General features: G+C 41.5%; 1 protein-coding gene and 1 pseudogene across 1 annotated transcript in view; one reads left to right on the top strand and one right to left on the bottom strand.

Annotated features, from left to right (window-relative positions):
* Positions 1-2970, bottom strand: part of NSF (N-ethylmaleimide sensitive factor, vesicle fusing ATPase) — a 147465-nt gene extending 144495 nt beyond the window's left edge. The window contains exon 1 of the mRNA XM_063080535.1: positions 2913-2970. Coding sequence (XP_062936605.1) covers positions 2913-2924 — 12 coding nt within the window. The 5' untranslated portion in view covers positions 2925-2970. The remainder of the gene's footprint in view (positions 1-2912) is intronic.
* Positions 2971-15591: 12621 nt separating this feature from the next.
* LOC134365107 (ADP-ribosylation factor 2-like) lies at positions 15592-25338 on the top strand (annotated as a pseudogene).
* Positions 25339-27998: the final 2660 nt, after the last annotated feature.

Genomic DNA, 27998 nt, shown 5'->3' with positions numbered 1-27998 from the left:
ACCAGTGTATTCAAACAGAGATTAGATTCATTTTGAACAAAAATGTGTTGAGCACCTAGGTCTAAGGAGGTGTGCAAGGCAAAGGTGATAAAATGAGCAAATAACTAACATGGTTTCTGCTTTCATGGCAGGTAAAGTCTAGTGTTAGAAACAAATAAACACCAATACATTGAAAATGACAAAAAGATAAACAGCTAAGGAAAGGAATACAGTTCTTCAGAAGTATATAACAAAGGATCCTATCTTATAGTGTGGTGTCAGAACAGACTTCCCTTGAGTAGCTAAGTGATCTCTGAGCAGGAGGTAAATGGTTGGGGCAGAACTTTACAAAGAGAGGAAACAGCACATGCAAAGACCTGTGGTAAGAGAATCTACTGTAGGTGCAAAGAAATGAAAGGCTTACATAACCTAAGAGGGTAAGGGAGTCAACAGAGAGAAGCAGGGGCAGAACAACAAGGAGCCTTGAAGGCCTCATTCAGGACTTGGTCTTCTCCCAAAAGTAATGGGATGCTGTTGAGGAGGGGTTTAAGTAGCAATGGGCATGGGCAGAAAGGGTCAATGGGGAGAATGGATTGGAGGTGGGCCAGAATGCCATAAGGAGACCACTTGGGAGCTTCCTGCAGTAGTCTAGAACAGAAAAGATAGTAGTCTGGGAAAAAGAGGTGGGAATGAATACATGGAAAGGTGGACCAGTTAGATTTTTAGGAGGTTAAAATGACAGAACCTATGTGACTAGTCCAGTGGACGATTTTGGTACTGTTCAAAGCAACAATGCCCCCAAGCCAGATTCTTTGGTTCTAATTAAATACTTTTTTTGGTGTGCAGGGGTGAGGTGCAGGTGAAGAACTGAGTGATGGATTTTACTGGGGGGCAGAGGACATGGTGAAAAAGAAGAGGCATAAAGGATAATCCACCTCACACCCAGTTTCCATCCTGTATAACTGAATGGATGGTTGTGCCATTCAGTGAGACAGGAAACAGGAAGAGTACTAGTTAGGTGGACTAAGATCGTGGGTTCAGATTTGAACAAGCTGAGTTGGAGGGGCTTTGGTTTTAAATAGGCAGTTTGACATATTAATCTGGAACTTAAAGAACAGGTCTGGACTGGGGGTAAAATATGGAGAATCACTGGCATACAGATAGTTGTAGCTATGGCTTAGAGGAGATTGCCTGAGGAGAAAATAGAGAGTGAGAAGAGGGTCTTTGAGGAATACCTGCATTGAATAACAGAGTAGAGGAGGGTGAATCTGCAAAAGAGAGGTATGAATCAAAACAGGAGCAAGGCATCACAGAAGCCATGGGAAGAATATTTTCCGTTTAGGAAGCAATGGCCAACAAAGTCAAATGCTGCTGAAACATCAAGGAAGATGAAGACTGAAAAATATCCATTATGGGTCAGCCCGTGGCTCACTCGGGGGAGTGTGGTGCTCATAACACCAAGGCCATGGGTTCGGATCCCATATAGGGATGACTGGTTAGCTCACTGGGTGAGTGTGGTGCTGACAACACCAAGTCAAGGGTTAAGATCCCCTTACCGGTCATCTTTAAAAAAAAAAAAAAAAAGAAAAGAAAAATATCCATTAAGTTTATAGACACATTTCAGCAGGATGATAGGGCCAGAAATCAGACTGCAGTGGATTGAGGGGTGAGTAGGTGGTAAGCAAATGAGAGACAAAAATATAGACAACTCAATCAAAATTTTTGGCTGTAAAGTGGGAAGAGAAAAGGTGACAGCTATGGGGGTGGAGGGAGGGCTTGTTTTAAGATAGAAGCTCGAGTATGTCAGAAGGAGCAGGAGAATATACAGGAGAGAGGTTCCTGAGAAGGGAAAAGATAGGATCCGAAGTACAGGTGGGGGGGCTAGCCTTAGATAAAAGGAGAGGCTACGTGGGAAAGGAAGAGAAAGAGGCCGAACTGAATGACCTTTAAGCTCTCTTCTGTCTGTAGAATCTCATGACCTGCAATTCCCGTTAAATAGGACATTTGCGTGTATGCATAAATCTATGCAAACTTATTCAAATATTCTGGTATAAATGAATCAATTAAGCACATCCTTAGCCCCTAATGACGCAGTTAATGCCCAGGTTTATGACCAGTGTAATCTCTGGGCAGGATCCATACCTCAAAGAGCTTTTAGCTCAGCGCACACTGCAATACAGCACTGAACCAGCCCTATCTCTCCTCGCCAAACCCATCCTACTCGGCGATCCTAGAAGCTAAAGGAGGAAGTAAAATTTAAAACCCTGAAACTATAGCATATCCTGATGCATTCGAAGCGACTGTCATTCACAAAACAAAATGCGACACCTCAAACCCATCCCCACTCCAAGCTAAGCCATTCCTGCCTGACCTGACAGTTGACAGGTACCCCAGATGGCCAGGATTTAACACTAAAAGTCGTTTGCACCCCCGCTTCCTTTCACAAGCCCCTTTATTTGTGAGGAGCCAGACATGAGTTCCTGATGATCCTCCGCACAGCCCTCGCCCCGCCTGCAGCAGACGGACTCCCCGCAGCTATTCTGGCGGCGCCACCTAATAAGCCCTCTCAAGGGGATGCGGAGAAAGAAACCCCCAGAGTCCGTCGGAAGGGGCTTGGACGGCCCCGACCCAGCGGCTGCCTGGAGGACAAGGGAAACAAACGCCAAGGGATGGGAAGGCAGGACTGAGGGAGCGCAGGAGACACGGGTACCGAGGGGGTCCTCTCCCCTCGAGGGCGATGGAGTTTCTGAAGAGGGCTAATCTCCTGACACCGTTCCCCCTTCTCCCCTGAAGCCCTGCTCTGGCCTCGCGCCCCCTCCAGCGCCCCATTGAGGCCGTCCCCTGAGGGCCTTCCCCTGAGGCCGCCTGGACCGCGGAGTGCCCACGAGCCCGGCGCCCCCTCCTCGAGCCTCGGCTCCGGAGCCGACACTCACCCGGCCCGCCATCTTCGCGGATACGTCCGGCTCTGCAGCTCCGCTGTCGGCAGAACCCGCCCCCGCCGCCCGCCCTCGCCGCCCGCCCTCGCGCAGGCGCGCAGCAGCCCTGAGGCCGCGCGCACGCCCGGCCACGCCCCAGACGGCACCGTCCCGCAGGACGCGCGCGGGCCCGGCGGCTGCCAGGGATGCACGGGGCGCGTAAAGTGGCGGCGCCATTTTGGATGGAAGCAGGGGGAGCGACCCTGCCGTGACCCAGGCGGTGTTTGTGAAGAGTAAGTGTCCGCCCGCCGCTCCCTCGAGGGCTTCTTTTACGATTCTCATCACAGCTGGCCCTTTGCGCCAGAATTGTATTTGTGATTAAAAGCCTTTGATGCATTTAATCATTGATCTCTTTGCCATTTGCAGTTCGCCCTTTAATGGCCATTTAGCTTCACGCTTCCAGGCCCGCTGAAATGGATCACGTCCGTGGGAGCACCCAGCGCGGTTACTGGCCTTCCCCCAACGAAGATCAGCAGTGAACAGTTGGTTCTGAATTCAAATTCTGCATTAATTCAGGCTTTTCTTCGAAGGCGTACTTGTTTTTCTAGTTCCTGGAAATTGTCAATGTTTTCCTTTTTAGCTTATACGTAGCCCGGAAAACTCAAGTTAGTATTCTCTTCAAACGTAAAAGTGAATTGTGATTATTTATATGTATTTTTATTATTAAATCTTTATATTTATATTCATCTGTAAAGGCAATTTGTATCTTTAACGACGTTTTTCGTTTCTCCAGCGTTGTTTGATTTTAGACAATATATGCGGTGGAACTTAAATAAAATATGCTGTAAATTCGGCTTTTGATCTCTATGTTTCCTTTCCACTGTACCATTTCTTCACTGAAATCTCATAATAGCTAAGTTGAAGCACCTGCAAGAAGAGACCCTGCCAAGTGTGTTCTTTGATGCTTTTCCTGTCCATGCAGTCTTATATTTCTCTTGATATTTGCACCAGACAGTTTGTTATCTTTTATTTCTTACAGTTGATTAGAAAAAATAGTGGTTTTTTTTCCCCAACATGACGGAAAAAAGGGAAGAATTACAAGAGCAGGGCATGCTTAGTGATATAAAATTGACAACTAATAAAATTAAAGTAACCTGAAGATGGGCCAGGGACAGAAGAAAAAATTCAGGCCAGTTTTATAAACTCACACCAAACCGTTGAATCAGGGTGCTTTGTTGGACAAATCAGATGATAACTAAATCATGGGTGGATCAGAAAGGTTATCAGGAAAGAATTTTGATCTATTGCAAAAGCTATAAAAACAATTATTAGAATGGACTGTGGAGTCAGGAAACTTAGGTTCTTTGTCCTTGATTGTCACTCAGCAGCTGTGTCCTTTCACCTCTATGTACCCCAGTTTCCTTATTTGTAAAGTGAGGTGTATGATTAGATTAGCTTAATTGTGGCATCTTGCACTTTTTGATACTTTGAATTTGAACCTGTAAATCAAAGAGATTTTTGTCTAAATGATTACCAGATCCAGAAGATGACCTTGGCTCTCAGTCCAATGATCTGACATTTTCAAGGTGGGAGAATAATGCATGTGTTTACCTATACCACTGGTTTGTTTGTCTTGTTTTTACTAGAAAAGCTAGATTGCAAGTGGAAATGTCTTCAGTCTCTCCAAGAAGGGGGAATGTTTATCATCTTGGAATGTGAGAGGCTGTCTGTATCCTCTCACAAGTGGGAAAAATTAAGTAGAATTACATTCACAGCCCTGCAGGATCTACCAAAGAAACTGCAGGCAGACATAGCTCTTGTGCTTAAGGTGCTTAGCATTCAGCAGGAGGGAAAGGATTCTGAGACATTGCTCTAGATTGTCCACATGTCACTGTATCCCATCTGTGCCTTGTTCTGACATTCAGTGTTGTCTTAAAAACAGAATGGAGCTGATTTTGCATTACCTTCTGAACAATCCTTGCAGTGACAGCTGATGGGCAATAAACATTTTTGCTACCTCAAATCCACTCCTTTCTTTTCTGGTAACAGCTCCTGCAGTTCATGCAGCCTTGGAAGGATTGTCAGACAAGGTACCATGACCTCCCCTGGCCCAGGAGTGAGCACAGAACCCAAGTTCAATCAATCAGATGCTCTGTCTCCCAAGCAACTGCAATCTTGGCTATCCTGAGAAGAAAGACAAAAATAGCTAGAGCTCATTTGCTGCAATGATGGCACCCCAAAGAGACCATCCACTAGTTTTCTAGATCCCTGGAGTTTACCTGATTTCTAATTTCTGCAAAATCTGGTTGTCCCTTCTGTTTTGATATTTGTATGCTGGTCACTTTCTTTTTCTCCCTCAAAAAAAAAAAAAAAAAAACCTCCTTCAGCTCTTCATTGATCCCTGAAATTCTTTTAATATGCTTTTCTTTTACAGTGAGAAAATAGGTAAGACAGCTAACAGAATGATTTAAATTCATCCTATAGTGTAAATGACTAACATCATTTTCCTAGGGCTAGAGGGGTTTTCCGGGGGTCAGGAGGTGGGACTTGGGATAGGGGCCAGAGAGGAAAGGTTCCTGAAAGGTGGGGAGAGAAGATGATGACATGATCAAATGGAGATAGTAGAACCCAGGATAAAGAACAGTGACATGTGGGGGCGGGGTCAGGGTTTGACCAAGGTCAACTCTTGCTGAACACAGCCCTTTGTGACCCAGTATGACCATTAGTTTAGTGAGTCAACTGGGGTGGGCCACAGTGCCCAGATACTCAAACATTATTCTGGATGTTTCTGTGAGGGTGTTTTTGGATGAGGTTCACATTTAAATCTGTGGAGCAAAGATGATCGCCCTCCATAATGTTGATGGACCTCATCCAATCAGTTGAAGGCCTGAGTAGAACAAAATGCCAACCTCATCCAAAGCAAGAGAGAATTCTCTAGCAGATTTCCTTTGGACTAGAACTGCAACTCTTCCCTGGGTCTGTAGCCTGCCAGGATCCCCCACCAAATTTTGGACTCACCCAGCCTCCACAATCACGTGAGCCAATTCCTTAAAATAAATCTTTTCCTATGTGTATACATACCCTATTGGTTGTTTCTCTGGACAATGCTGACAAATATACTTAGTTTCCTGTCAGTGACATGGAAGTGATTCCTGCCTTTTACACACTGAATCTTAGTATCACCTGGTGCTCCTGGATAGGTAACCAACATCTATAGGTGGAGGCCTGATTCAAAGACTTGAAGACAGTGTGCACAGATATAATTTTATGTTCAAATTATGTTCCATTAAACATTGCTTAGTGAGTGCTCCATTGGAAGGGAGCTGAACAACAGTTTGGTTACGTAGACATTTTAGTTGTAACAGTTGTGGTAACACAATATAACTGGGGAAAAATAAATTTCTGTGTTTTGAGGAGTGAGGGCCATATTAAACCACACGAGTGAACTGATTCACTGTAATCCACTTTAACAAAGCAATGTGCCATTTTGGTGCTTTCCACATTAACCAAAGGAAAACTACCTTTAGTCCGTTGAAACTGTAGGGTTAAACAAATAGCACTGGGGACAGAGATAGGAGTTTTTAGTCACTGCAGGGCTTGTGTTTCAAAAGTCTTCCAGCAGGATTGTATGCAGGTGTTGCAGGGAACAGTCCTGTTCGGTGAATTCACCACCGCATTGTAATTGTCAGAAGGCATCTGCAGAGAGAGAGAGAGAGAGACACAAGGACCTACACTGCCCCCTTGCAGATGTTATTGTGAAACAGACAAAGGTGGTCTTCGAAGCCCCTTTTATACCTTTCCCTCTGAACTTTCTTCTCTCTTTCCCAAGTTCTTTCAGTGGCCATAACCTAATGTATACTCCTCCCAAGAATATTTGCAATTTAAGAGCAATTGCCAGGAGAGTATGACTAGCCTAAGGAAACAAACCTACAATGGCAAAATTTCAGAGGCTGTGACCCTGTATGGGAAGCCATCCGTGGGTAGAGAGCCTTAATCCTGCCGCTCCAACCATAACCTACAGGTCAGCCACCCATGCAGTGCAAGGCCAGGCTTTCAGGGAGCCTTGTGAACACTTAATTTTACAGCCTTATCATAGCCAGTTAGGATGATGGAGTTGCCATCTGTTTGTTTTCTGTCAGAAAAACCTATTTCCCAAAATGAAGGATAAGGCTAGACTGAGCAAAATGGAGAGAAGATATGGAATTTTAAAAAGAAAAAGAAGGGCCGGCCCCGTGGCCCACTAGGGAGAGTGCAGCGCCTGGGAGCGCAGCGGCGCTCCCGCCGCGTGGTTCGGGCGACACCAAGCCAAGGGTTGCGATCCCTTTACCGGTCATAAAAAGACAAAAAAAAAAAAAGAAAAGAAAAAACCAGCTGATGCCATGAAGCATTCTAGCTAGTCAGGTTTTTTTGGTTGGGTTTTTTGTGTGTGTGTTTTAAATGAATATGTTGTTTTTCTTTGCAGTACCAAGGACAAACAACTCTAGTCACAAAAATCAATTCATTCTGGAGAGTGAGTGGGAAGGAAAGATGATAAAGTCCTCCCTGGAAAGTGAAGGAATGTTGCTATGGAAACCACATGATCTTTTAATGCAGCAAGCTACAATGCACTTACCAGGCTGCCTAACCCTGCATATTAATATTAACATCGTGGGGCCAGAAAACTGCCGCATCTTTCTGAAAAGAGATTTTTCAGATATTGGTCTGATGAGCTTTTATGCATCTTGAGAAATGGAAGTCCGAGTGTCCTGGGAGGGGCTGAGTTGCCCACACACTGCCACTGATTAGGGTGACTATATAGGTACCTGTGACAGTGCTCCAGAGGATTCCTGAGAGAAAGTGAAGCCTTAAGGTTTCACTTAAGGGTGAGTATAATTATTGGAGGGCTGTTTCTAGGGCAAGGAACACGTACAGTAGGGCTTCCCAAGAAAGAAAGACTTCCCTTGATCAGAAGTTTGACCAGAAGAGAGCAGTAAGTTTAGTGATACTTGGAGGGAAGTATACTGTGTGACATCTAAACTCTCTAAACTTCAATGTTTTTATGTGAGAGTTGGGTGAGATAGTTATGGTACAGTACCTAATACATTCAGCATCTGACCCAGCAGATACACAGTAGACATTACCATACCAATGATATTGGAGAAAAGGGTCTGGTAAGGCCCAGTAGTCAGCCTCAACTGACCACATCCTCTAGCAGGTTCTTGACTCTGCCACAGGAAAGAATTCAAGGACAGGGCAATAGTACAAAGTGCAAACAGGTAACGGTACAAGTATAGGCTTCACAGAGAAAGTGCAGCCTGGCTCCAGAGACTGAGCAAGGTCTGCACCAAGTTTAATACAAAAGTAAGAAATGTACACTTAGTACAAAGTGTAGGCTGGCTCAAGAGAGTGAGCAACAATGCCTTAGAAATAAGCTTAACACAAAAGTAAAGTGAAGTATACACACCTCTCCTGGGGAGGTGCAGATGGACTCCAGGAAAGCAAGCATCCAAAGGCAGCAAGTTGGAGAATACCAGCCTGCTAAAGGCAAGTTTGACACAAAAAGAAAGAAATAGACACCTCAGGTGAAGTGCAGGCTGGCTGTAGAGTCGACTTTTATAGTTTTGCTATCTAATACATATTCATGATATCTAATAAATATTTGACTCAAGGGGTGGTTCCCAGTTATGTAATGGAGTCTTGCACATGCTCAGTTGGTCTCTTTATAGAGCCTGCTCATTGGTCGAATTCCAACATACCCACTGGAAAACACCTAGAATATTCAGTGTTCTCCAGCACAACTAGTGGAAGGTCATTCAGAAGACTAACTCCCCTCTACTGAGTAGATTTGGCTGTTAGGATTATATAACACCTCTCTACTGAGCATGCCCAGCAACTTGATTTGCATAAGTCAGCCCCCTGAGGTTTCAATTTCCCAGTGTTGGTGCCCAAAATAGATTCAATCTGCAACAGTAACTGTCCTCTAGGGGAGGGCCTAGTCCAGGGGCCTGAGACCTTGGAGAGCGTCTTGAAACCCAGAGGTGTGTCCAGAAACCTGAACCCATGGAAACTAAGCACCTCCTATCTCATTACCACGACTAATTCTAGTAACACTATTAACCAATCTTAAAGTCTAACCCACAGATGAGGAGTTTTCTCCAAATAAGAGGTTTCTCAGGATGAAATTATCTCTCCACTTCTTTTAAAAACATTTTGTCCTTTCCACGCTTTACAAATAACATTATATTGACAAGAAGTGCCTTCTATTTAAAAAACCCCTGCTAAATCAATATCACCATAAGCAATTCATGTTTTTTGAGTCACTGTAGTTTGAGATTGATAAACTTCCCCTAAACAACAATCATGATTTCAATTAAACCTTCCTAATGATCAGTTTTTTTCTTAATAAATTGTTTTCCTTTATAAAATTAGTACACCATTTTTTCTCAATTACTTAAAAAAAAAATCACATCCCTACATCCTAAATGTGATCACTAGTAAGTTAGGCCTATTTTCTTCTAGCTTCTCTCACCTGCATACATTCCTTATGTCATAAAACTACATGTATGTATAAATGTATATATTATATATACAAAACGTGTGTATCTACATGATTGGAATTGTTTAGCAGTCAGACAGGGACTTTGTTTTACTCACAGGCTTGACACAGATCTTGGGAAAATAGTGAATATTCTCAGGCTGTGAGGGATGGAGGCATCAATTCCCATTATCAGTTCCAACATTCCCTCTGTAGGCAAAAACAACAGTAGATAAAAATCTTACCTGTTTCACCGTTTTTTTTCCAGGTTATGATGACACTATTCAAACAAAGAACCTACGTGGTTGTTGGCCAGACCTTGGAAGTCAGTAGAAGGACATGTTGTATCATTTGTAGTAGAGGAAATAAAAATACTAGTAAACATTTGGGAAAAGGTAAAAAGAAATTAAAGAAGTGAAAATAAAACTAACGAGATTTTTTTGTTTTGGTTACCATATTAGCAAACAAAAGAACTCGACTCCTCACCGCCTTTTTTAAAGGCAGTTTAGAGCAGTTTTAGATTCACAGCAAAACCGAAAGTACAGAGATAACCTCATATACCCCCTGCCCCCACACATACACAGCCTCCCCCACTGTCAACATCCTCCATCAGAGTGGTGCATTTGTCATAACGGATGAACCTACGTGACACACATTATCACCCAAAATTTACATTTTACATTAGGGTTCACTGTTAGTGTTGTACATTCTGTGGGGTTGGACAAATGCATAATGACATGTATTCACCATTATAGTACCATACAGAATAGATTCACTTCCCTAAAAATTCTCTGTGCTCCACCTAGTCATCCCTCCCTCCCCACTAACCCCTTGAAACCGCTGATCTTTTTACTGTCTTCACAGTTTTGCCTTTTTCAGAATGTCATATAGTTGAAATCATACAATATGTAACTATTTCAGATAGGTTTCTTTCACTTGGTAATATGCATTTAAGATTCTGCCATGTCTTTTCATGGCTTGATAGCTCATTTCTTTTTAGTTCTGAATAGTATTCCATTGTCTGGATATACCACAATTTATTTATCCATCCAACCCCTGAAGGACATCTTGGTTGCTTTCAAGCTTTGGCAATTATAAATAAAGCTGTTATAAACATCCATGTGCAGGTTTTTGTGTGGACAAAAGTTTTACTCATGCTCAATTCCTACTAAACTCTTTTGGGTAAAAGTATGTTTAATTTTGTAAGAGACCACCAAACTGTCTTCCAAAGCGGCTGTTCCACCTTGCTTTTTCCACCAGCAATGAATCAGAGTTCCTGTTGCTCCATGAAACCCCATTTATCAAAAAAGAGCTTACCAGCCAAGAACAGAAAGAGAAATACTGCATGTTCTCACTCTTATGTGGAAGCTAAGAAAGTTGATCTCGTAGAAGTAGAGAGTAGAATGGCAGTTATCAGAGGCTAGAAAGGGTACGGGGGGAGGGGAGATAGTGAGAGGTTGGTTAACAGATACAAAAGTACAGCTAGAGAGGAGGAATAACATCTAGTGTTCTGTCACACTGTAGGGTGACTATAATTAACAACAATTTATTGTATAGTTTCAATTAACTAGAAGAGAGGATTTGAATATTTCCAATACAAAGAAATGATAAATGTTTGACGTAATGGGGGAAAAATCAGGGGTTGCCAGGGTTTCAGGGGATGAGGGAGGGATGGGAAGGGAAGGAAGAATAGGTGGAGCACAGAGTATTTTTAGGGCAGGAAAACTATTTGTTATGATACTGTAATGGTGAGTACATGACATCGTACATTTGGCAAGACCCATAGAACTGTACAAAGAGGGAACTCTAATGTAAATTAAGTTATAATAATATATCAAGATTGATTCATAATTGTAACAAATGTACTGCACTAATGTAACATGTCAATAATAAGAGAAATGTTGTGGGGGGGGTGGGTACAAGAACGATCAGTACTTTCTGCTCAATTTCTCTGTAAAACTAAAACCACTATAAAAATAGAAAAGAAAAGAAAAAAAAAAAAAAAAGAGGTTACCAAATGATGAAGTAAGTGTGGCTTTCACTTGGTTGATGGAAATTTAAATTTGTAGAATCTACTCAGAAAACAATTCAGCAATGTAATAAGTATCAAGAGCCTTAAATATCTCACATTTTGACCCAGTGATTCCAATTTAGGAATTCTTTCCTAAAAAAAAATATCTAGGAATGCAGGAAGGAAAAAAATATGTTCACTGCAACATTATTCATACTAGAAAAACTAAGAAACAATCTAAATGTTTAACTACATGAAAATTATTAAATAAATCAGGACACATCCATATGATGGCACATCACCTAGCTATCAAAAGTGATGTTTAAGAAAGTTAATGTGGGAAAAGCTCAAATTAAAATGTTAAGTGGAAAAAGACAAAGTGGTTTGTATTCATAATCTGAAATATGTAAAAATTGCATAGAAAAATGACTGGAAAGGAATAAACCCAAAGGTAACAGTGGCCTTTGGGTGGTAGGATGATGGATGATTAGAGGCAACGAGGGCAGGAGGAAGGAGATAATCCATCTGGTGTGTGTGTTGCGGGTGGGGTGGGGTGAGTGCCTTTTCCCCCATGTACTTTAACAAATGACTAGGTATAATTTTTTATAGTCAGAAAGAAAAATTCTTTAATTTTTGAGTCACGTAGAAAAACTTCTGTGTACTTGTATTTACCCTCATACATATAATCACTGTAACCAGAAGAGAAAGTATTTGGTTAAAAAGATTAAGGTGTCAGACAGACCCAGGCTGGACTCTGACAGTCTCCTTAATCTTCCTCTTTGTAAAATGGCAGTTATAATAGTTTCAGTGATAATGCAGGTAAAGCCCTTGACATAGTTCCTGGCACATGTTATACATTTAAAAGATGTTCTTCTGATTATTTCAGTTATGTACCATTTACGGGCGTTTGTCACCTTTTTAGCTAACCAAGTGGGCATTTAGGGGACTGAAAGCATTTCTCAGGAAGCGGGGGCTTTGTCTTAAGGGGCAGGTGGCTAGTATTTTCCCCAATTGTTGAAAATCTGTTTAGAGGCAGGGCAGCAGTCTAGCGTCACACTGAATAGAACACCTTCCTTATGCCTAAGCTCGGTGTCGGTATCTGGGTATCTTCTACACAAAACATCGCCCCAGACTAGTTCCTACTTTCGGCTTGACATTGGCAAATTTCCTTAAATATCACTATGAATTTGGCCCCTCCCCCGCACCTGGTTGGTCGGAATGCTCCCGGGATTAATTAAATCCTCGGAATTTTTCCGGGTTAATTGGCAAGGCAAGTCGGAAGCGCTTTTACTTTTCGGATTGGTCGCACGTGACATCGGGATGGGGCACGTGGGAGGGTCTCGCCCGGACGCGGTGAGCTGTTATTGGAAGACAAACCTGGCGTTTCCAGGGCTTCGTGACGTCACCGAGGTTGCGGGGGCGGCAGCCCAGGCATTATTATCTTTTGCATTGGCCAGACGTGTCGTCACTCATAGAACTTTGAGCTCATTGGTGCAAAAGTTCTAGGAAACGTTGGGTGATTGGTTGGTTGCTGTTCCCGCCCCCCACGCCAGTGAGGGGAGACGAAATCCTAAAGGCTGAGTCCACGGCGGTGGAGGCGCTCAGAGACGGGACAGCTGAGTCGCCGGCCGCATGGTAGGTGTGGCGGCTCTCAAGTCCTGGCTGGATTCCGCTACGTTAGCGGGAGGGAAACTGGAGAGCGGCGGTGGCCTGCGGGAAGGGGTTGAGCTCTGCTGTCCCTTCTCCACCCTGTCTAGAGGGCCGGGTCAGCGAGAAACAGAAAGAGGCTTGGCAAGTTCCCGGCGGGGCTCTCCCCTCTCCCGAGGGCCCGTAGGTTGAGAGGGAGCTGCCTGGCGGCGGGACTCGGACACCACTGTCACCAACAAGGTCTCGCTACCCAACGCGCGTAGAAGCCAATGCTGTGGCACCGGTCTTTCAGGAAAGAAAGAGCTTTATCAAATCTGCCTCCTCATGTGTTATGGTTAGAACAAGCTGGTATACGGAAGCCTGGCGGGACAGGTTTTGATTGGTGTGCTTTAGCACCAGATCTGTCTGGACAACGGTCCCCTCACTTCTGAAGGAGCTCGGACATTTCAACTTTCGGTCACGTCCTGGCCTCCTTGTTTCCCTGGGGAGAAACACTGGTTCCGGGTGTTATTTGGTCAAAGCTTCTTTGGCGGGTGTTGGAGTTGCATGACTTAGGAAATTTTGGCTCGGCTCTAATCTGTAGGAAAGCTTAAGCCATGGTTAAACAATAGACCCTGTTTGAGTTGGTCTCGTGGTTACACTACCTGCCTCAAGGGGCATCTAAGTGGGAAGTACTTTCCCTACCCCAGCATGTTCCTTGCAATTTGCTTCGTCTGTGAGATTTGTCTTTTTTCGGAATCAAAGAAAAGGAATCTCTAATTTGGTTGCCCAACAACACTCTGAGTGCTGCAATGCACTGGATCTTCTCAGAATGATTAAAGCATTCGTCATTCTTTGGTTACCTGTACCTCATTTGTGAATGGGATAAATGCTGTGCTCGCTTTCTCTCGTTGCAGAATTAGGTGGTGTGTACTTGAATATAATTGAGTATGTTAATCTACTGTGGGAAACTTGAATTTCAGAGGTGGAGCTTCTGGAATTTAATTTATTCCCCACTGAGGTCTGTAGGGTCCAGATGAATGGGAGATTGGCTGTCCTTGTTTCATCTTATCCCCTGTCCTGCCCAGGAGTAAAGCTTTCCATGGCTAGCAATTTAAAAGGAAAATCATCGTCTCTGGAACAAGGATATATGTCTTTTTCCTTTTGAAGAATCTTTATAGACTTCCAAGAGCTTGGTTAGAAGTGTAGACACGGTACTACTTTTAAGTCTTTAATTAGAATGTCAAACTCACATTTCAAATAAGCTGATGTGTTAAAAGAAAAAAGACTGTAGTAAATTTTGCAAAGCCACTTTACCTTTGCCTTCCTTTATATAACCGGCTGTGTACTCTATTAAAAAATAAAATAGGGAACATATATGGTGTTAGACGTCAATATAGTGATTACCTTTTGGGGAGTAATGACTGAGAGGGGGCACGAGGAGAATCTGTCTGGTCTAGTAATCATCTTTTCTTGATCTGGTTACATAGAAGTGTTTGGTTTGTGAAACTTTATTGAACTTTACAGTTATTATATATGTTTATATCTGTATGTAAATTATACTTCAATGAAAAGGTTTTTTGGTTTTTTGGTGGCTGGCCGGTGTGAAATAAAAAGTTTTAAAAACTGGTTGAGAGTAAGGTGATAGTCACCCCATAGAACATTGGATGCTATGGTATCTCCTCAACTCTTTGCCTAGTTAATTTCTCTCTTAGCAGTGCATTTCCCACTGCTGAATTTCCTCAACTCTGAAATTTTTTAGGTTCTTCCCTGGGTATTTGTATTGTCTGCTAGCCAATGGCAACTACTGAATTTCCAAGGGATACAGTTATTTAACCTGACTTAAGGACTTTGCTTCATATTATGTAAAATAAACAGGTTCTCTACTTCATTAATTCTCGTTTCAAGAGAGAGGTATAAATGTATTTGCTGTGGCATTGTTTCTGTCTTAAGGGTGACTAAAGGCTGCCACCATAGTGCTTCTGCTTCTCCCTCTTGAATGCTGCAGAGGAAGATAGAATTTTCTGGCGAGGCATGAAAAGGTTTAGTTGAGGGCTGACAAGTTAGCTCAGTTGGTTAGAGCATGGTGCTGATAACACCAAGGTCCAGGGTTCCATCTCTGTACTGGCCAGCTGCTGGAAGAAAAAAATCTAAAAAGTGTGGTTGAGTTTCTCTTTGAAAACAAGATGCACTACTCCTTATTGACCAAACTGTATTTAAAATTGTTTACTTTTTACTGGGAGTAAAAGGTAAACAATCACCTCTACTTGATACTTGTATTTTATGTATGTTGTTTTTATATCTCTGCAAAGAATAATTATTTGACTTGCTTTTCTTTTCAATTTACAGAATTCAGTTACAATGGGGAACGTTTTTTTTTTTTTTTTTTAAAGATGACCGGTAAGGGGATCTTAACCCTTAACTTGGTGTTGTCAGCACCACGCTCAGCCAGTGAGCGAACCGGCCATCCGTATATGGGATCCGAACCCGGGGCCTTGGTGCTATCAGCACCGCACTCTCCCGAGTGAGCCACGGGCCGGCCCAGGGGGAACGTTTTTGAAAAGCTCTTTTAAAAACCTGGGAAAAGGGAGATGCGGATTCTTATGGTGGGTTTGGATGCAGTTGGAAAACCACCATCTTGTATAAATTGAAGCTGGGAAAGGTTGTGAATACCATCCCTACAGTAGGTATGTTATCGACCTGTGGCAATTCCAATTTTCAATTTAGTTTGGTACACTTTTGCATGCTTCTTATACTATTGAATTTTTGTTTTTGAAAATCTTGTCTGTGCCAAGAATATAAACTTTTGGATGCCAAAAACAAGGCTATATATACTTTTCTAATTGCTTCTCAGCATGTATCTATCTATCTATCTATCTATCTATTTATTTGTTTGTTTATTTATTTATTTATTTATTTATTTATTATTTTCTTGGCAGCTGTCCAGTACAGGGATCCAAGCCCTTGACCTTGGTTTTATAATATCATGCTCTAACCAACTGAGCTAACTGGCTAACCTCTACATCTTTAGCACATTTCTAGGTTTACAGGGGAGTCACATCAGCACATTTAGGTTAAGCAAATTTACACTGTGGCAAAAGAGAACAAGATAATAGTGATGTAAGCAGCAAGGGCAGTTATGCCCCCCATTCCTCTCAGTTATTGTGTTCCCAGCACAAGCCTGAGGTGGGAGTTGGGAATCTGCTGTTGCCTTCTCAGGCAGTCTCTGTTCCAGCTGACCTTTCTTAGTGGAAGCATCTCTCCACACCAAATACACTCCTAGGGTTTAAAGATGGAGTATGATTTCTTTTCTTCACTCTGGCTCAAGCCAACTACTTGAGATTGTGTCCAACTGAAGAAACTGCACAATCTGGCTGAAATTGATCTTACCGTGAACCAGCACTACGTTTTGTGGGCTCTTTAAGAGACTTGCAAAGGTGGTTTTGACAGAACTTAATCTTTGCCCTGAGAACTGCCTCTAGAACCAAGATCCTGAATGTTGGATTAGGCACAGGACTCAAGTGATCGACTTTCAACTTGGGCAGAAGCTTCAGAGATTGTAACAACAAAGAAGGAAGAAACTGATGAGAATGTTCATACACACAATTTGTAAAATGTATTAGTTCAAAATAAAAATACTGTAGCATGGTTGGTTGGTTTTCTCTAATTATAAAAATAATGGATGCTTCTATGATTTCATACATACAGAAAAACAGGCAACTTTTAAAAAACACTCAACTATTAAGATTTTGGTGGGTATCTTTGTAAAAACATATGCATGCTGTATTCCAACTTACTTTGCATTAGACAATATGTTTGGACTGCTTTCTATGTCCTTTCCTCTCCAGAATGCTTTCCTGCCTTCTTCCTCAGCCCCTCCCCCTTTATCCAGTGAATTCCAGCTTATTCTTTTGGTCTCACTTTAAACATTATTTCTCAGGGACACCTTTCCTGATCACTTGGACCAGTTTCCTCTGTTCTAAATTTCCATAGCAACCTGAAGTTTTTTTTTTTTTTTTTTTGTCGTTTTTTCGTGACCGGCACTCAGCCAGTGAGTGCACCGGTCAGTCCTATATAGGATCCGAACCTGCGGCGGGAGCGTCGCCGCACTGCCAGTGCAGCACTCTACCAAGTGCGCCACGGGCTCGGCCCGCAACCTGAAGTTTTTAGTGACTCTCAGCACATTTGTAATTTCTTGCTCACTGACTCTCTTCTTCCCAACAATGTCAGTAAGAGCAGGAATCATGTTTGTCTTTTTCAATGTCCCCAGCATCTAGCAAAATGCCTGGCACATATTAGGCATCCACTAAATATTTAGCCAATGAATTGAATGTAAATCTTGTGGTAGATTGTTAAACTCATGGCCCTCGCATGAATCATGCTCCTCAGTATCCATGCCCTTGTGCAGTCCTCTTCCACAGTGATGCTGAGGTTGGTCACATGACTTGGCTTGGCCAATGGGACATCAGCAAATGTAATTCAAGTAGAGATTTGATAAGTGCTTTGTGCAGTGGGGCTTGCCCTCACAGAAAACTGGCACCATCATTTGAGGAAGCTCAATGCTCCTTGAGGAAAAAAAGACTACCTAGAAAGAGAAAGGTCCAGCCCAGCCCTCGCTAGCTGAATGCAGCTATAGGAGGAGGCCCAGGTAACCAACAGAAAAGGTGTTTCTGAGAAATGTTTAAACAGAGACCAAAAGAATGAGAAGGCATTCGCTAGATAAAGGGGGTAAGGACTAAGAAAGACATTGGCATAGATCAACATCAAATTTTAATAACTGGTTAGTACAGTCATCCTTGTTATCTGTGGGGGATTGGTTCCAGGACCTCCCACAGATACCAAACTCTGGATGCTCAAGTCCCTGATGTAAAATGGCATAGTATTTGCATGTAATCTAGGTATATCCTCCTGTATACTTTAAATTATGTCTAGATTACTTATAATATCTAATAGAATGTAAATGCTATGCAAATAGTTGTTATACTGCATTATTTAGGGAATAATGACAAGAAAAAAAGTCTGTACATGTTTAGTATATATACAATTATTTTTTCCAAGTATTTTCGATCTGTGGTTGGTTAAACCCATGGATGTGAAACCCACAGAGACAGAGGGTTGACTGTATTCCATTATATGGCTATATTTTTAAATAATTTCCACCGATGGATGGTTAGGTTATTTGTAATTGTTCATATAAACGATACGAATGTGAACGTCTTTTACATTTTTGTTAACAAGTACTTTATCTCCTTGCAGTAACTCCTGGAGGAAGAATTGCTATATTAAGATGAATGTGTATTTAAAATGTGTATACACGTTGCCAAACTGTTCTCCAAAGAGGATGTGCCACCAACAGTAAAAAGTGTTAATTTCTCCTGGGAATTTGCCAACCTGAGTGGGGAAAAAACACTGACTTCTATTAGGATTTCTTTTATTATAAGAAAATATATTCAAACGTCTGTTGGCCATTTATATTAGTTCTTCTGTGACTTGTTTTTAACGTTGTTCAACTGCTTTTCTGTTGAGATGTTTGTCTCAATGACTTGAGGAAGGATGTCATGGGTCAGGAACAACTCTTGTCATGTGTGTTAGTTATGTTTTCCAGTTTTTGCTTTTTTCTTTCAACCTTATTTTTTCTGTGTTTTGCCATATAGAAGTTTAAAATGATTAGGTAGCCTAATTTACCAATTGTCTTTCTTTTTTTAGTTTTGGTATCATTTTTAGAAAGGTCTTCTCCAAGATCATAAAAATATTCACCAATATTTTCTCCTGCTAATTTTACAGTTTTTTTAGTTTCATTTTATAAAACATTTAATTAAATATTTTATCCATTTGAATTTACTTTGCTGTTATGAGTAAGGTAGGGGTTTGGTTGTATTTTTCAAATGGATAGACCTGTGCTGTCCGAAATCACTTTCTGTGATGATAGTCAGTAGCTACAAGTGGCTGTTGAGTACTTGAAATGTGGCTAGTGCAACTAAGGAACTGAAGTTTTAATTGTATTTAACTTTAATTAAATTTAAATAGCCACATATAGCTACTGGCTATGTATTAGACAGTGCAGGGGTGGACAATTGTCCAGTACCATTTATTGGATAATTTTTCCAAGCTGATTTGAAATGTCTTCTTTCTCGTATACTAAATTCTCACTGGTATGTGTCTCTCTAGACAACTTCCGTTGTATTCATTTGAACTCTATTATTTCAAGTATTACTAGGATTTGGTAATATATTTAAAAATAATTCATTATAGGGCCAGCCTGTGGCTCACTCGGGAGAGTGTGGTGCTGAGAACACCAAGGCCCCGGGTTCGGATCCTATATAGGGATGGCCGGTTAGCCCACTGGGTGAGCATGGTGCTGACAACACCAAGTCAAGGGTTAAGATCCCCTTACCAGTCATCTTTAAAAAAAAAAAAAAAATTCATTATTCATTTTCAGAGATTTCCTGGTTATGCTTTTATTCTTCCAGATTAAATTTAAGATAATTTTGCTAAGTTTCCTGCCCCCTCCCCCATCACTATGAAGTGGCATTGAATTTATATATTAATTTAGCAAGAATTTAGGTTGTTGCAATGTAGTGAGGGTCTTTCACTAAAACAAGGAATGACTAGAATTGAGATTTGGGAGGTAAGCAGGCCCAGGTTGCTGTGGGGCTTGATAGTCATGTTTGGGATTTGAGTGTGGGAAACCAAGGAGAGATTATTCTTCCTTTCCTTTCTTTCTTTTTTTTTTTTAAATTTAAAATATTTTAATCAGCTGGATGGATAGCTCAGTTGGTTAGAGTATGGCCTTGTAACACCAAAGTTGAGGTTCGGATCCCCATACTGGCCAGTTGTCAAAACATAAAAATGAAAAAACATGTATAATAAAATATTTTAATCAAACCAATGTGCACAGAAGTGATATGACCACATAATGTGTTTTTCACAGATCGCTTTGATTAGAAAGCAGTGACTGGATGGAGAGAAGGAATAGTGGCTGCAGGGACATTAGTTAGGCTGTTTCAGTAATTGAGGCTACATATGATATTCTATTGGGTTAGGGTGACTAATAGATACTTAGAAGGTTGAAGCAATAAGATTTGGTAATGGGATTTTGAGGGTGAGAGAGTTGGAAGTGTCCAGGATGTCTCCCACATTTTCAGTTTGTGGAATGAAATCAATGAGGGGATAACCAGTAGAGAAGCAGGTTGAAGGGGTAGGGATCATAAGTTTAGTTTTTAACAGACTGCCTTATTTTGGGGCTTTGGAGACATGTAACCAAAGATGTTGGATTGTGAGCCTGAAGCTCAGGAGAGAGATCTAGGTTAGAAGAAATAAATCTGAGAGCTGTTACTGCATAGATGGTAATGAAGCCCGGGGAGTGAGTGAGATTGCCTAGGGAGAGGTGTGGAAAGAAGAGAATGGATGGGGCAGGACAGACTCGTGGGAACACCATCATTTAAGGATCAACTAAATGTGGCTGAGCTTACTAAGAAGACTGAGCAGGTAAAGCCAGAGATAGATAGAAAATAGGAACCAGGGAAGCATTTCAAGGAGGGAGTGAGCAGTGGTGTCAGGTAGAAAATCAAATTACATAAGAACTGAAAAGCATGTGTTGGATTTATTGACATGGTGATCATTGCTGACCTTAGTGAGATCAGCTACCTAACGTGGTAGAGCAGATCTAAGGTGCTGTTGGGTGAGAAGTGACAAAGTAGCCTCAGTGGTTGTGCTAAACTTCTTAGAGACGTTTGACTTTAAAAGAGCAAAAAGAGGGTGATAGCAGATGAAGATGTGGGGTCAAAGAAGGGTTGGTTGGTTTGTTAAAGATGTAGAATACAAGCATGCTGAGGAGAACAGGTTGAAGATACTGGCATGGGGGAGAGAATAACAATAGTAAAAGGTTCCAGATAATCTGGATGAGTTGGACCCAGCACATAGGTGGAGGGAATTGGCATGAGATGGTTCCCCCTTACGTTGTTCAGAGAGGGAGGAAAAAAAGTGTGGGTGAAAATATAGGTAGGTTCTTACTCTGTTTGGTGGGAAGTGGAAGTCAGTCCCAAGGATGGCTTCTCTTTGCTCTGAAGTACACTGTGAGGCCTTCTGCTGAGAGAAAGGGGAGGTGTATGGTTGGAGATTGGAGAATACACAAGGTTTGAGACACCTGTCATGATGAATGGGAGAGTAAGCTAGCACATTCTCTTTGTAAGCTATAGATCTTTAACTAGCAAGCTGCTTTATAAATTAAAATAAATATCCAAATATTGGTTGAAATTATTTTGAGTTGTTCAGCAAGCAAAATTGTAATCAAAAGTTTTCTACATCTTCCCAATTTAGGTTCCAATGTGGAAATGATAGAATATAAAAATATTATATTCACAATCTGGGATGTCTCTAGCCATGTCAAAACTAGACCTGTGTTGCGACATTATTTTAAGGACACCCAAGGTAAGGATTACCCAGTCTGTAGCCCTGGAATGACTTAATGTGTCTGAAGGTGGATGCTTGAAGCAATATCTTGTGATGCCCTGCTTCATTTGGACTGTCCAAATCTTTCTGTCTTCTGATGATCTTCTTACATTTTACTGGGGAGGTTTCTTTTTGAGCAGTGGTCCCTGTGTCCCTCGAAAAAGTACTTGGGCTTTAATGGCCTGTATAGGAAACTTCTCTTAATCCAGAATGGTTAGAAAACTAATGGTTAGTTAATTAAGTTATATGCACCTTAGATCAAGTACCAGTTTTTGAAGAATTTGAATTCAGTTTATTCTTTTAAACCTGTTGAGAATATTTAAAAATCATGCCTCTGGAGAGAACAAGATGAACAGGGATGGCTGGAACCCAAAATCCCAAATCCTGGTGTCTTGTGTTGCCACAGTCCCTCCCCGTTGCCCTGCTGTTCTACAGGTGTATGATTAGGCACAAATATCCCAGATCATTACCTTATTTCCTTTTCACTGGTTCCTTAAGAGCAGGGTTTTAATGTATTCTGCCATCAATCTATTTGAGTTTTTTCATTGGTTATACTCTGCATAAATGATACCTTACTGAACATTGCCTGTTAAGACATATGTTTGCATAGTTTTTATACCTTCATTCTCATGTAGAATCTTAACCATACGGCATCTGCGAGTTGCTCATTTTAGAACTTATTTGGAGTCGATTAGTTTTGAAGATTGTACTGCTGATGGTGCTTTCATTGCATGTGTTTGATAGTAAAGACTTACATTTGTCCATATTTTCAGACCAAACACTCAAATCAACTGTCCCTTCATGTTTTATATCATTGTTTTAGCTGTTACCTTTGGCACTTAACTGTATTTGTAGTTATCATTTATCATTTTCTTACAAATTACCAAGTTCCAGGTATTTTGTTATAAGCAACATAGACATATTAATACAACAGTGAAAAGTCATGATCTTATTCCTGTCCCTTAACCACTCAGGTCCCCTTCCATAGACAGCCACTTTTATTTCTTTAATAACTGTCCAGACATATTTTATGCATATGCAAGCATATATGTATGTATGTATATATCCCCATTTTAAAAACATATTATAGTATATGTGTAAATGTACCATTTGTAGGTTCTCTTAGTTCAAAGGTATGGTCAGTCTGTTGCTAAGTTCTTAGGTTAGGACCTATATGAGTATAAAATACACAGAGTATAAAACAGGACTTAACATGATAAAGCTTTATTTTTATTAAGAATGGCAAAGGGATAATATGTCAGCTTCTGCCCTGTCAGTTTTGCATCGGAAAACAAGGATCTCCTTGAATGTCTGGATAACCTTGCTTAGCTATGATCAGAGTCTAGAACTGCTGATAGTGTGTCACCTCTTTGGGGGAATTTTGAATGTTTTTCATTTTTTCATTTTTTAATCTTTACAATGTTAATAGACATGACTTTGACTAGGCTGCTCCAGAGCAGTTGGTTCAGGCAGCTATTGGGTGGGCCTGGGAACACAGAGGGAATTTGTGGAGGTCAGCACTGGTGCTCTCTCCTAGATATTGTCATGAAATCTCCTTCTCAAAGGGAATTGAGAGGTCATCTCATCCCATTACCATTTCCCTGCCAGGGTCCCTTCTCCTTCTGCAGTGTCCCCACAGTTGTGGCCTAAGCTGAGCATAAATATCTCCAGTGACAGGAGTGCCCTTGATGCAGCCCATTGCATCTTCAGTTCTGTTGACTCTTTATTATGGTGACTTCCTAGGGTTTTTACCCACTGATCTTCAGCCTAACTTGTAGAGCTATATAAAACACATTAAACTCTGCATGTCATAGCCCTTCAGATATTTGAAGAGAGCCATTAGCCCTCTACTGAGTCTTTTTTCTAGGTAAAATCTTCCACAATTATGTCTGTTATTCTTCATATGATCTGGTGTTTGAGCCTGAGCCATCCTGGTCATTCTTTGAATCCCCCCAGTTTGCCCATGTCTTAGAGTGTGGAGTCCAGCACTGACCACGTAACATTCTCAGGATGTTCTGACTGATGTACACGCAGAGTAAGCTTGTCATCACCCACGTCCTAGAAACTGGGCTATGGGCTGCTATCACTACTAGTGGTGGCACAGCCTAGGATCAAATTGGTCTTTTGGCAGCCACTTCACATTTTTCTCTCAAAGTGCTTACTATCAGCTAAACACCAAGTTGTTATTGTCACATAGGCTACTGCTAAGTAAGTCTTTCCTATCCTGTACTTGGATGGTGTGTTGGATACTTTCTGGGCACCTCCTCTGTAGATCCTTTTGGCCCAACTTCTTCCTAAAGCCACTGTAGCAGTGACTAGGTCTGTGCAGGTTTCACCCACTTTCACTCAGGTGCGATGTGGTGGTACCATTCTTCGGCCCATCCCAGGTATGTCTCAGTTTCTGTAGTTTAAGGGTGCTGCCGAAACTTCCAACACCAACTACCTGGAGTTGGGCCAAATCTCACAAGTTAGGGACACAGTCCTCCACAAGAGTCCCTCACTTAGGTCACCAGTTGCAGCAAGTTCAGGGGTTCCCAGGCTACCTTCACTTCTGACTAATTGGTTACAAATTTGGTGGTTCCCACTACCCCCTCAGATTTGATAATTTGTTAGAATGATTCATAGAACTCAGGAAATCATTATGCTTACAATTACAGTTTTATGATACCAAAAAGTTACAGATGAGTCAGTCAAAGGGAGAAACACATAGATTTGTGAAGGTACCATATGTAAAACTTCCATTGTCCTTTTCTGTGGAGTCAGGATACGTTACCCTTCTAGCACATCGATGTGTAACATTATACAGATATTGCCAACCAGGGAAGTCTACCTGAGCTTCAGTGTTCATAGTTTTTATTGGGGCTTCGTTACATAGACATGATTGATTGAATCATGTAACTCAAACTTCAGCCCCCTTCCCCTCTCCAGAGGTGATCTTGTTAGCATAAACTCTCCAGGGACCAAAACCATCAAGTGTGAGCCCACCATCATAACAGAGTCACTTCTGTCACTCTGAACATTTCAAGGGTTTAGAGGCTAGCTCCTAGAATTTGGGGACAAAGACCAACCAAATTTGTTATTTTACAAATGCCCATGGGACTCTCTTGGCATTCATACAAATGTGACCCAGAAGTGTTGGTGGCCTAATGTCTGTTGAGTTACTCTTGAACAGTGGGAGGTGAGTATGGAAGGATAAACATTTCCCCTTTTTGTCTCCTGCATGGACAATTCTGGGAGGCATTTCATATGGCTTCTTAGAATGTCCAACAGCACCAAGCAATGGTCAACAAGTGGTGGCCAACTTGATAACTCACCCTTGTACTGGCTGTCCCTCCTTCCCTGTTTTATTCCCTCTGTTCCTCACTCCTGCTCCCTGGGATCACTTCCCAAATAAAATGCCTAAAACTAAGCCATTGTCTCAAGTTTGCTTTAAGGGTACTAGCCCTAGAATGCTGTTTATTATACTAAACTTTGCATGTTTTCAAATTCCTTTTTTTTTCTTATGTGGAAATAAAGTGATTTAAAAATGAGCCTACCTTTTTCTATATTTATTCTTGTTATTAATCTGTTGAAAGGCGGTGGCACTTCTGAAAAAGATAGGCAAGTTGAGTGTACAGCAGGCCTCCTGACTCTAGAGATTATATATCCTTTCATATTGATTTTTTCAGTGAAACCAGACACGTGAGCAGGGAGAAGCTGTAAGGTTACATAAACAGCTGCTCTTTCCAGGTTCAGATTACTAACATGCTTGTGATTGCTTTCCAGGTGTGATTTTTGTGGTTGACAGTAGTGACCGAGAGCGGATCGATGAGGCTGAGGAAGAACTAGCCAGAATGTTATAAGACTACGAGCTCATTGTTGCAGTTTTATTGGTGTTTGTAAATAAGCAGGTATATTGGTTTTGGCTTTCTGAATACTGGGACTGAAATTTACTGCCAGATGTCTCACATAAAAATATAGGTATTTAAATTAGATGTCTGCCTCCCTCTCTCCAGTTCTAACCATAACTTCTCCCATCATCTCCTTTTTAGAATATATTGTGTGAATTCGTTCACTCAATAAATATTAATTGAGCACCTACTAAGTTCCAGGATTTGTTTTAGGTATTGGTTATATAGTAGTGAATGAAGCAGACAAAAGTACCTGTGTTCATGCAGTGAACATTCCAGTGGGAGGAGAGTCACTCAATACACATTTGTAATGTGTCAGGTGGTAAGTGTTGTGGAGGAAGATAAAGTAGAGTAAGGGCACAGGGTGGCTGTGGGGAAGGGATGGGAATGCCTCTCTGATAAGATGACATCAGAGTGGACACTCACCTGAAGGCCAGGAGGAAGGGAGCCATGTGGTTCTAGGGATAGCAGGACAGCCAGAGCAGATGGCACGGAATGAGCAGGGGAGCCAGGGAAGAGATGCGAATGGTCATATAGGGAACATTGTTGAGGAGAAAAGGGCTTCTACATAAATCTAAAGTAGTGAAAGAAGAGCGGGAGGAGGGCCAGGTGCAGAGCCATCCAGCCTCAGGACGCAGAGCTGAACTAAGCATGAAAAGGAAATAGAATCACATGGGATTGTACCAGCCTCAGAGGACCACTGTTACATTTGGATGTGTTTCCTCCTCTTTCTCTTCCATGAGTGCATTTGTCATGTAATTGAGATCTCTGTTTTGACAGTGTTGCATCTTGTTTTTTCACTTCAGATTTATCAAACACATTTGTCATCCAGCTGTTCGTAAACATGATTTTAAATGGTGGGTGGACCATCATTCACTTAACCATTACCCTACTGTTCAGGTTCGATGTCAGTCCAGAATTTTCCTAGTGAACATATGAAACTTTAAAAAAAGAAAATAATGAGTCTGTTTTTTAATTGTAAAAACAGAACGTGCTCATGGGATAAATATGCAAAGAGTTCAGAATATCAAGTGAAATATTTTAGCCCTACTCATCGGGGTAAAACATTGTTAAATTTTTTATATCTCTTTTCAGAGATACAACTTTCTATGCCTATATAAGCCATATATGTTTGTATTCATATTTAAATTCCAGAGGTCATACCATATATTCTGTTTTGCAACCTGCTTTTGCACTTAGTGTATCTTTGATATTGTCTTAGTCCATTTTCTGTCATTTATAACATACCTGAAACTGGGGAATTTATAAAGAAAAGAAATTTAATCTCTTACAGTTTTGGAAGGTGGGAAGTCAAAGGCCAAGGGGGCACATCTGTTGAGATCCTTTTTCTTGGTAAGGACTCTGCAGAGTGGCACAGGACATCACATGGCAGGAGGGTGAGAGCATGCTGACATGCTCTTTCCTTCTCCTTATAAAGCCGCCAGCTTACTTCTGTGATAACCCATTAATCCATTAAACTGCGAATGGATTAATCCATTCATGAGGGTATAGCTCTCTTGATACAATCACCTCTTAAATGCCCCACCTTTCAAATAAGATAGTGAGATTTCCCACCCTCTTAATATTGTTGCAGTGGGGGTTAAGTTTCAACATGAAATTTGGAGAGGACATTCAAACCATAGCAGATGTTCCTCCATATCAGTACATCTAGATCTACCTTGTTCTCTAATACTAATTTTATTCAAATTTAGTTTAAGCTTACTTTGGGCCAGGCATGGTTCTAGGCACTTGGGCTTATGTCAGAAAACAAGATAGACAAAGTTTCCTGCCCTTGTAAAGCTTACATTCTAGTTAGGGGAGACAGATAATAAATACTAAACATACTAAATAAATAAATTTTATAATATATGGCAAGTGCTGTATTAAAAAGAGGGAATAGGCCAATTAGGAGAGGTCATGAGGTCACAGGACCTGAATTCCTTGTAGATTGTAAGGACTCTGGCTCTTAACCCAAGAGAGAAAGAGCTGTTGTAGAGTTTTGCTAGAATGGTTTGACTTGACTTTCACTGACTGCTGGGTTGCAAATAGGCTTTAGGGGAGCAAGAGCAGAAGCAGGGAGACCAATTAGGAAGGGGTTTTGGTAATCCAGGTGAGAAACGGTAGTGGGTTGGATCAGGTGGTAGCTGTGGAGGTGGTGAGAAATGGTCAGGTTCTGAATATATTTTGATGGTGGAGCCATTAGGATTTCCTGGCGGCTTGGCTGTGGAATTGAGAGAGGAAAAAAATAAATAAATAAAGATGATTTCAAAGTATTTGGCATGAGACATTGGGAGGGTGGAGTTGCCATCATCTGAGATAGAGAAGACTGTGGGTTAGGGCATATTTGGGGGCGGGGGGGAAGAGCATATTTCATTATGTGGACACAACATTATAAACTGACTTTTGTACGTTCTTTTTCAAGGATCTTCCCAATGCTATGAACGTAGCAGAGATCACAGACAAGCTCCACTTACATTCCCTCTGCTGGAGAAACTGGTACATTCAGGCTACTTGTGCCACTAGAGGAGATGGGCTTTATGAAGGCCTGGACTGGCTGTCCAACTAGCTCAAAGACCAGAGGTGATTGGGAGCGATCCACTTCCTGTGCAGAA

The sequence above is a fragment of the Cynocephalus volans genome, chromosome 16 (genome assembly GCF_027409185.1).
Source record: "Cynocephalus volans isolate mCynVol1 chromosome 16, mCynVol1.pri, whole genome shotgun sequence".
Classification (NCBI taxonomy): Eukaryota; Metazoa; Chordata; class Mammalia; order Dermoptera; family Cynocephalidae; genus Cynocephalus; species Cynocephalus volans.
This window is presented reverse-complemented; position numbering and strand designations above follow the sequence as displayed.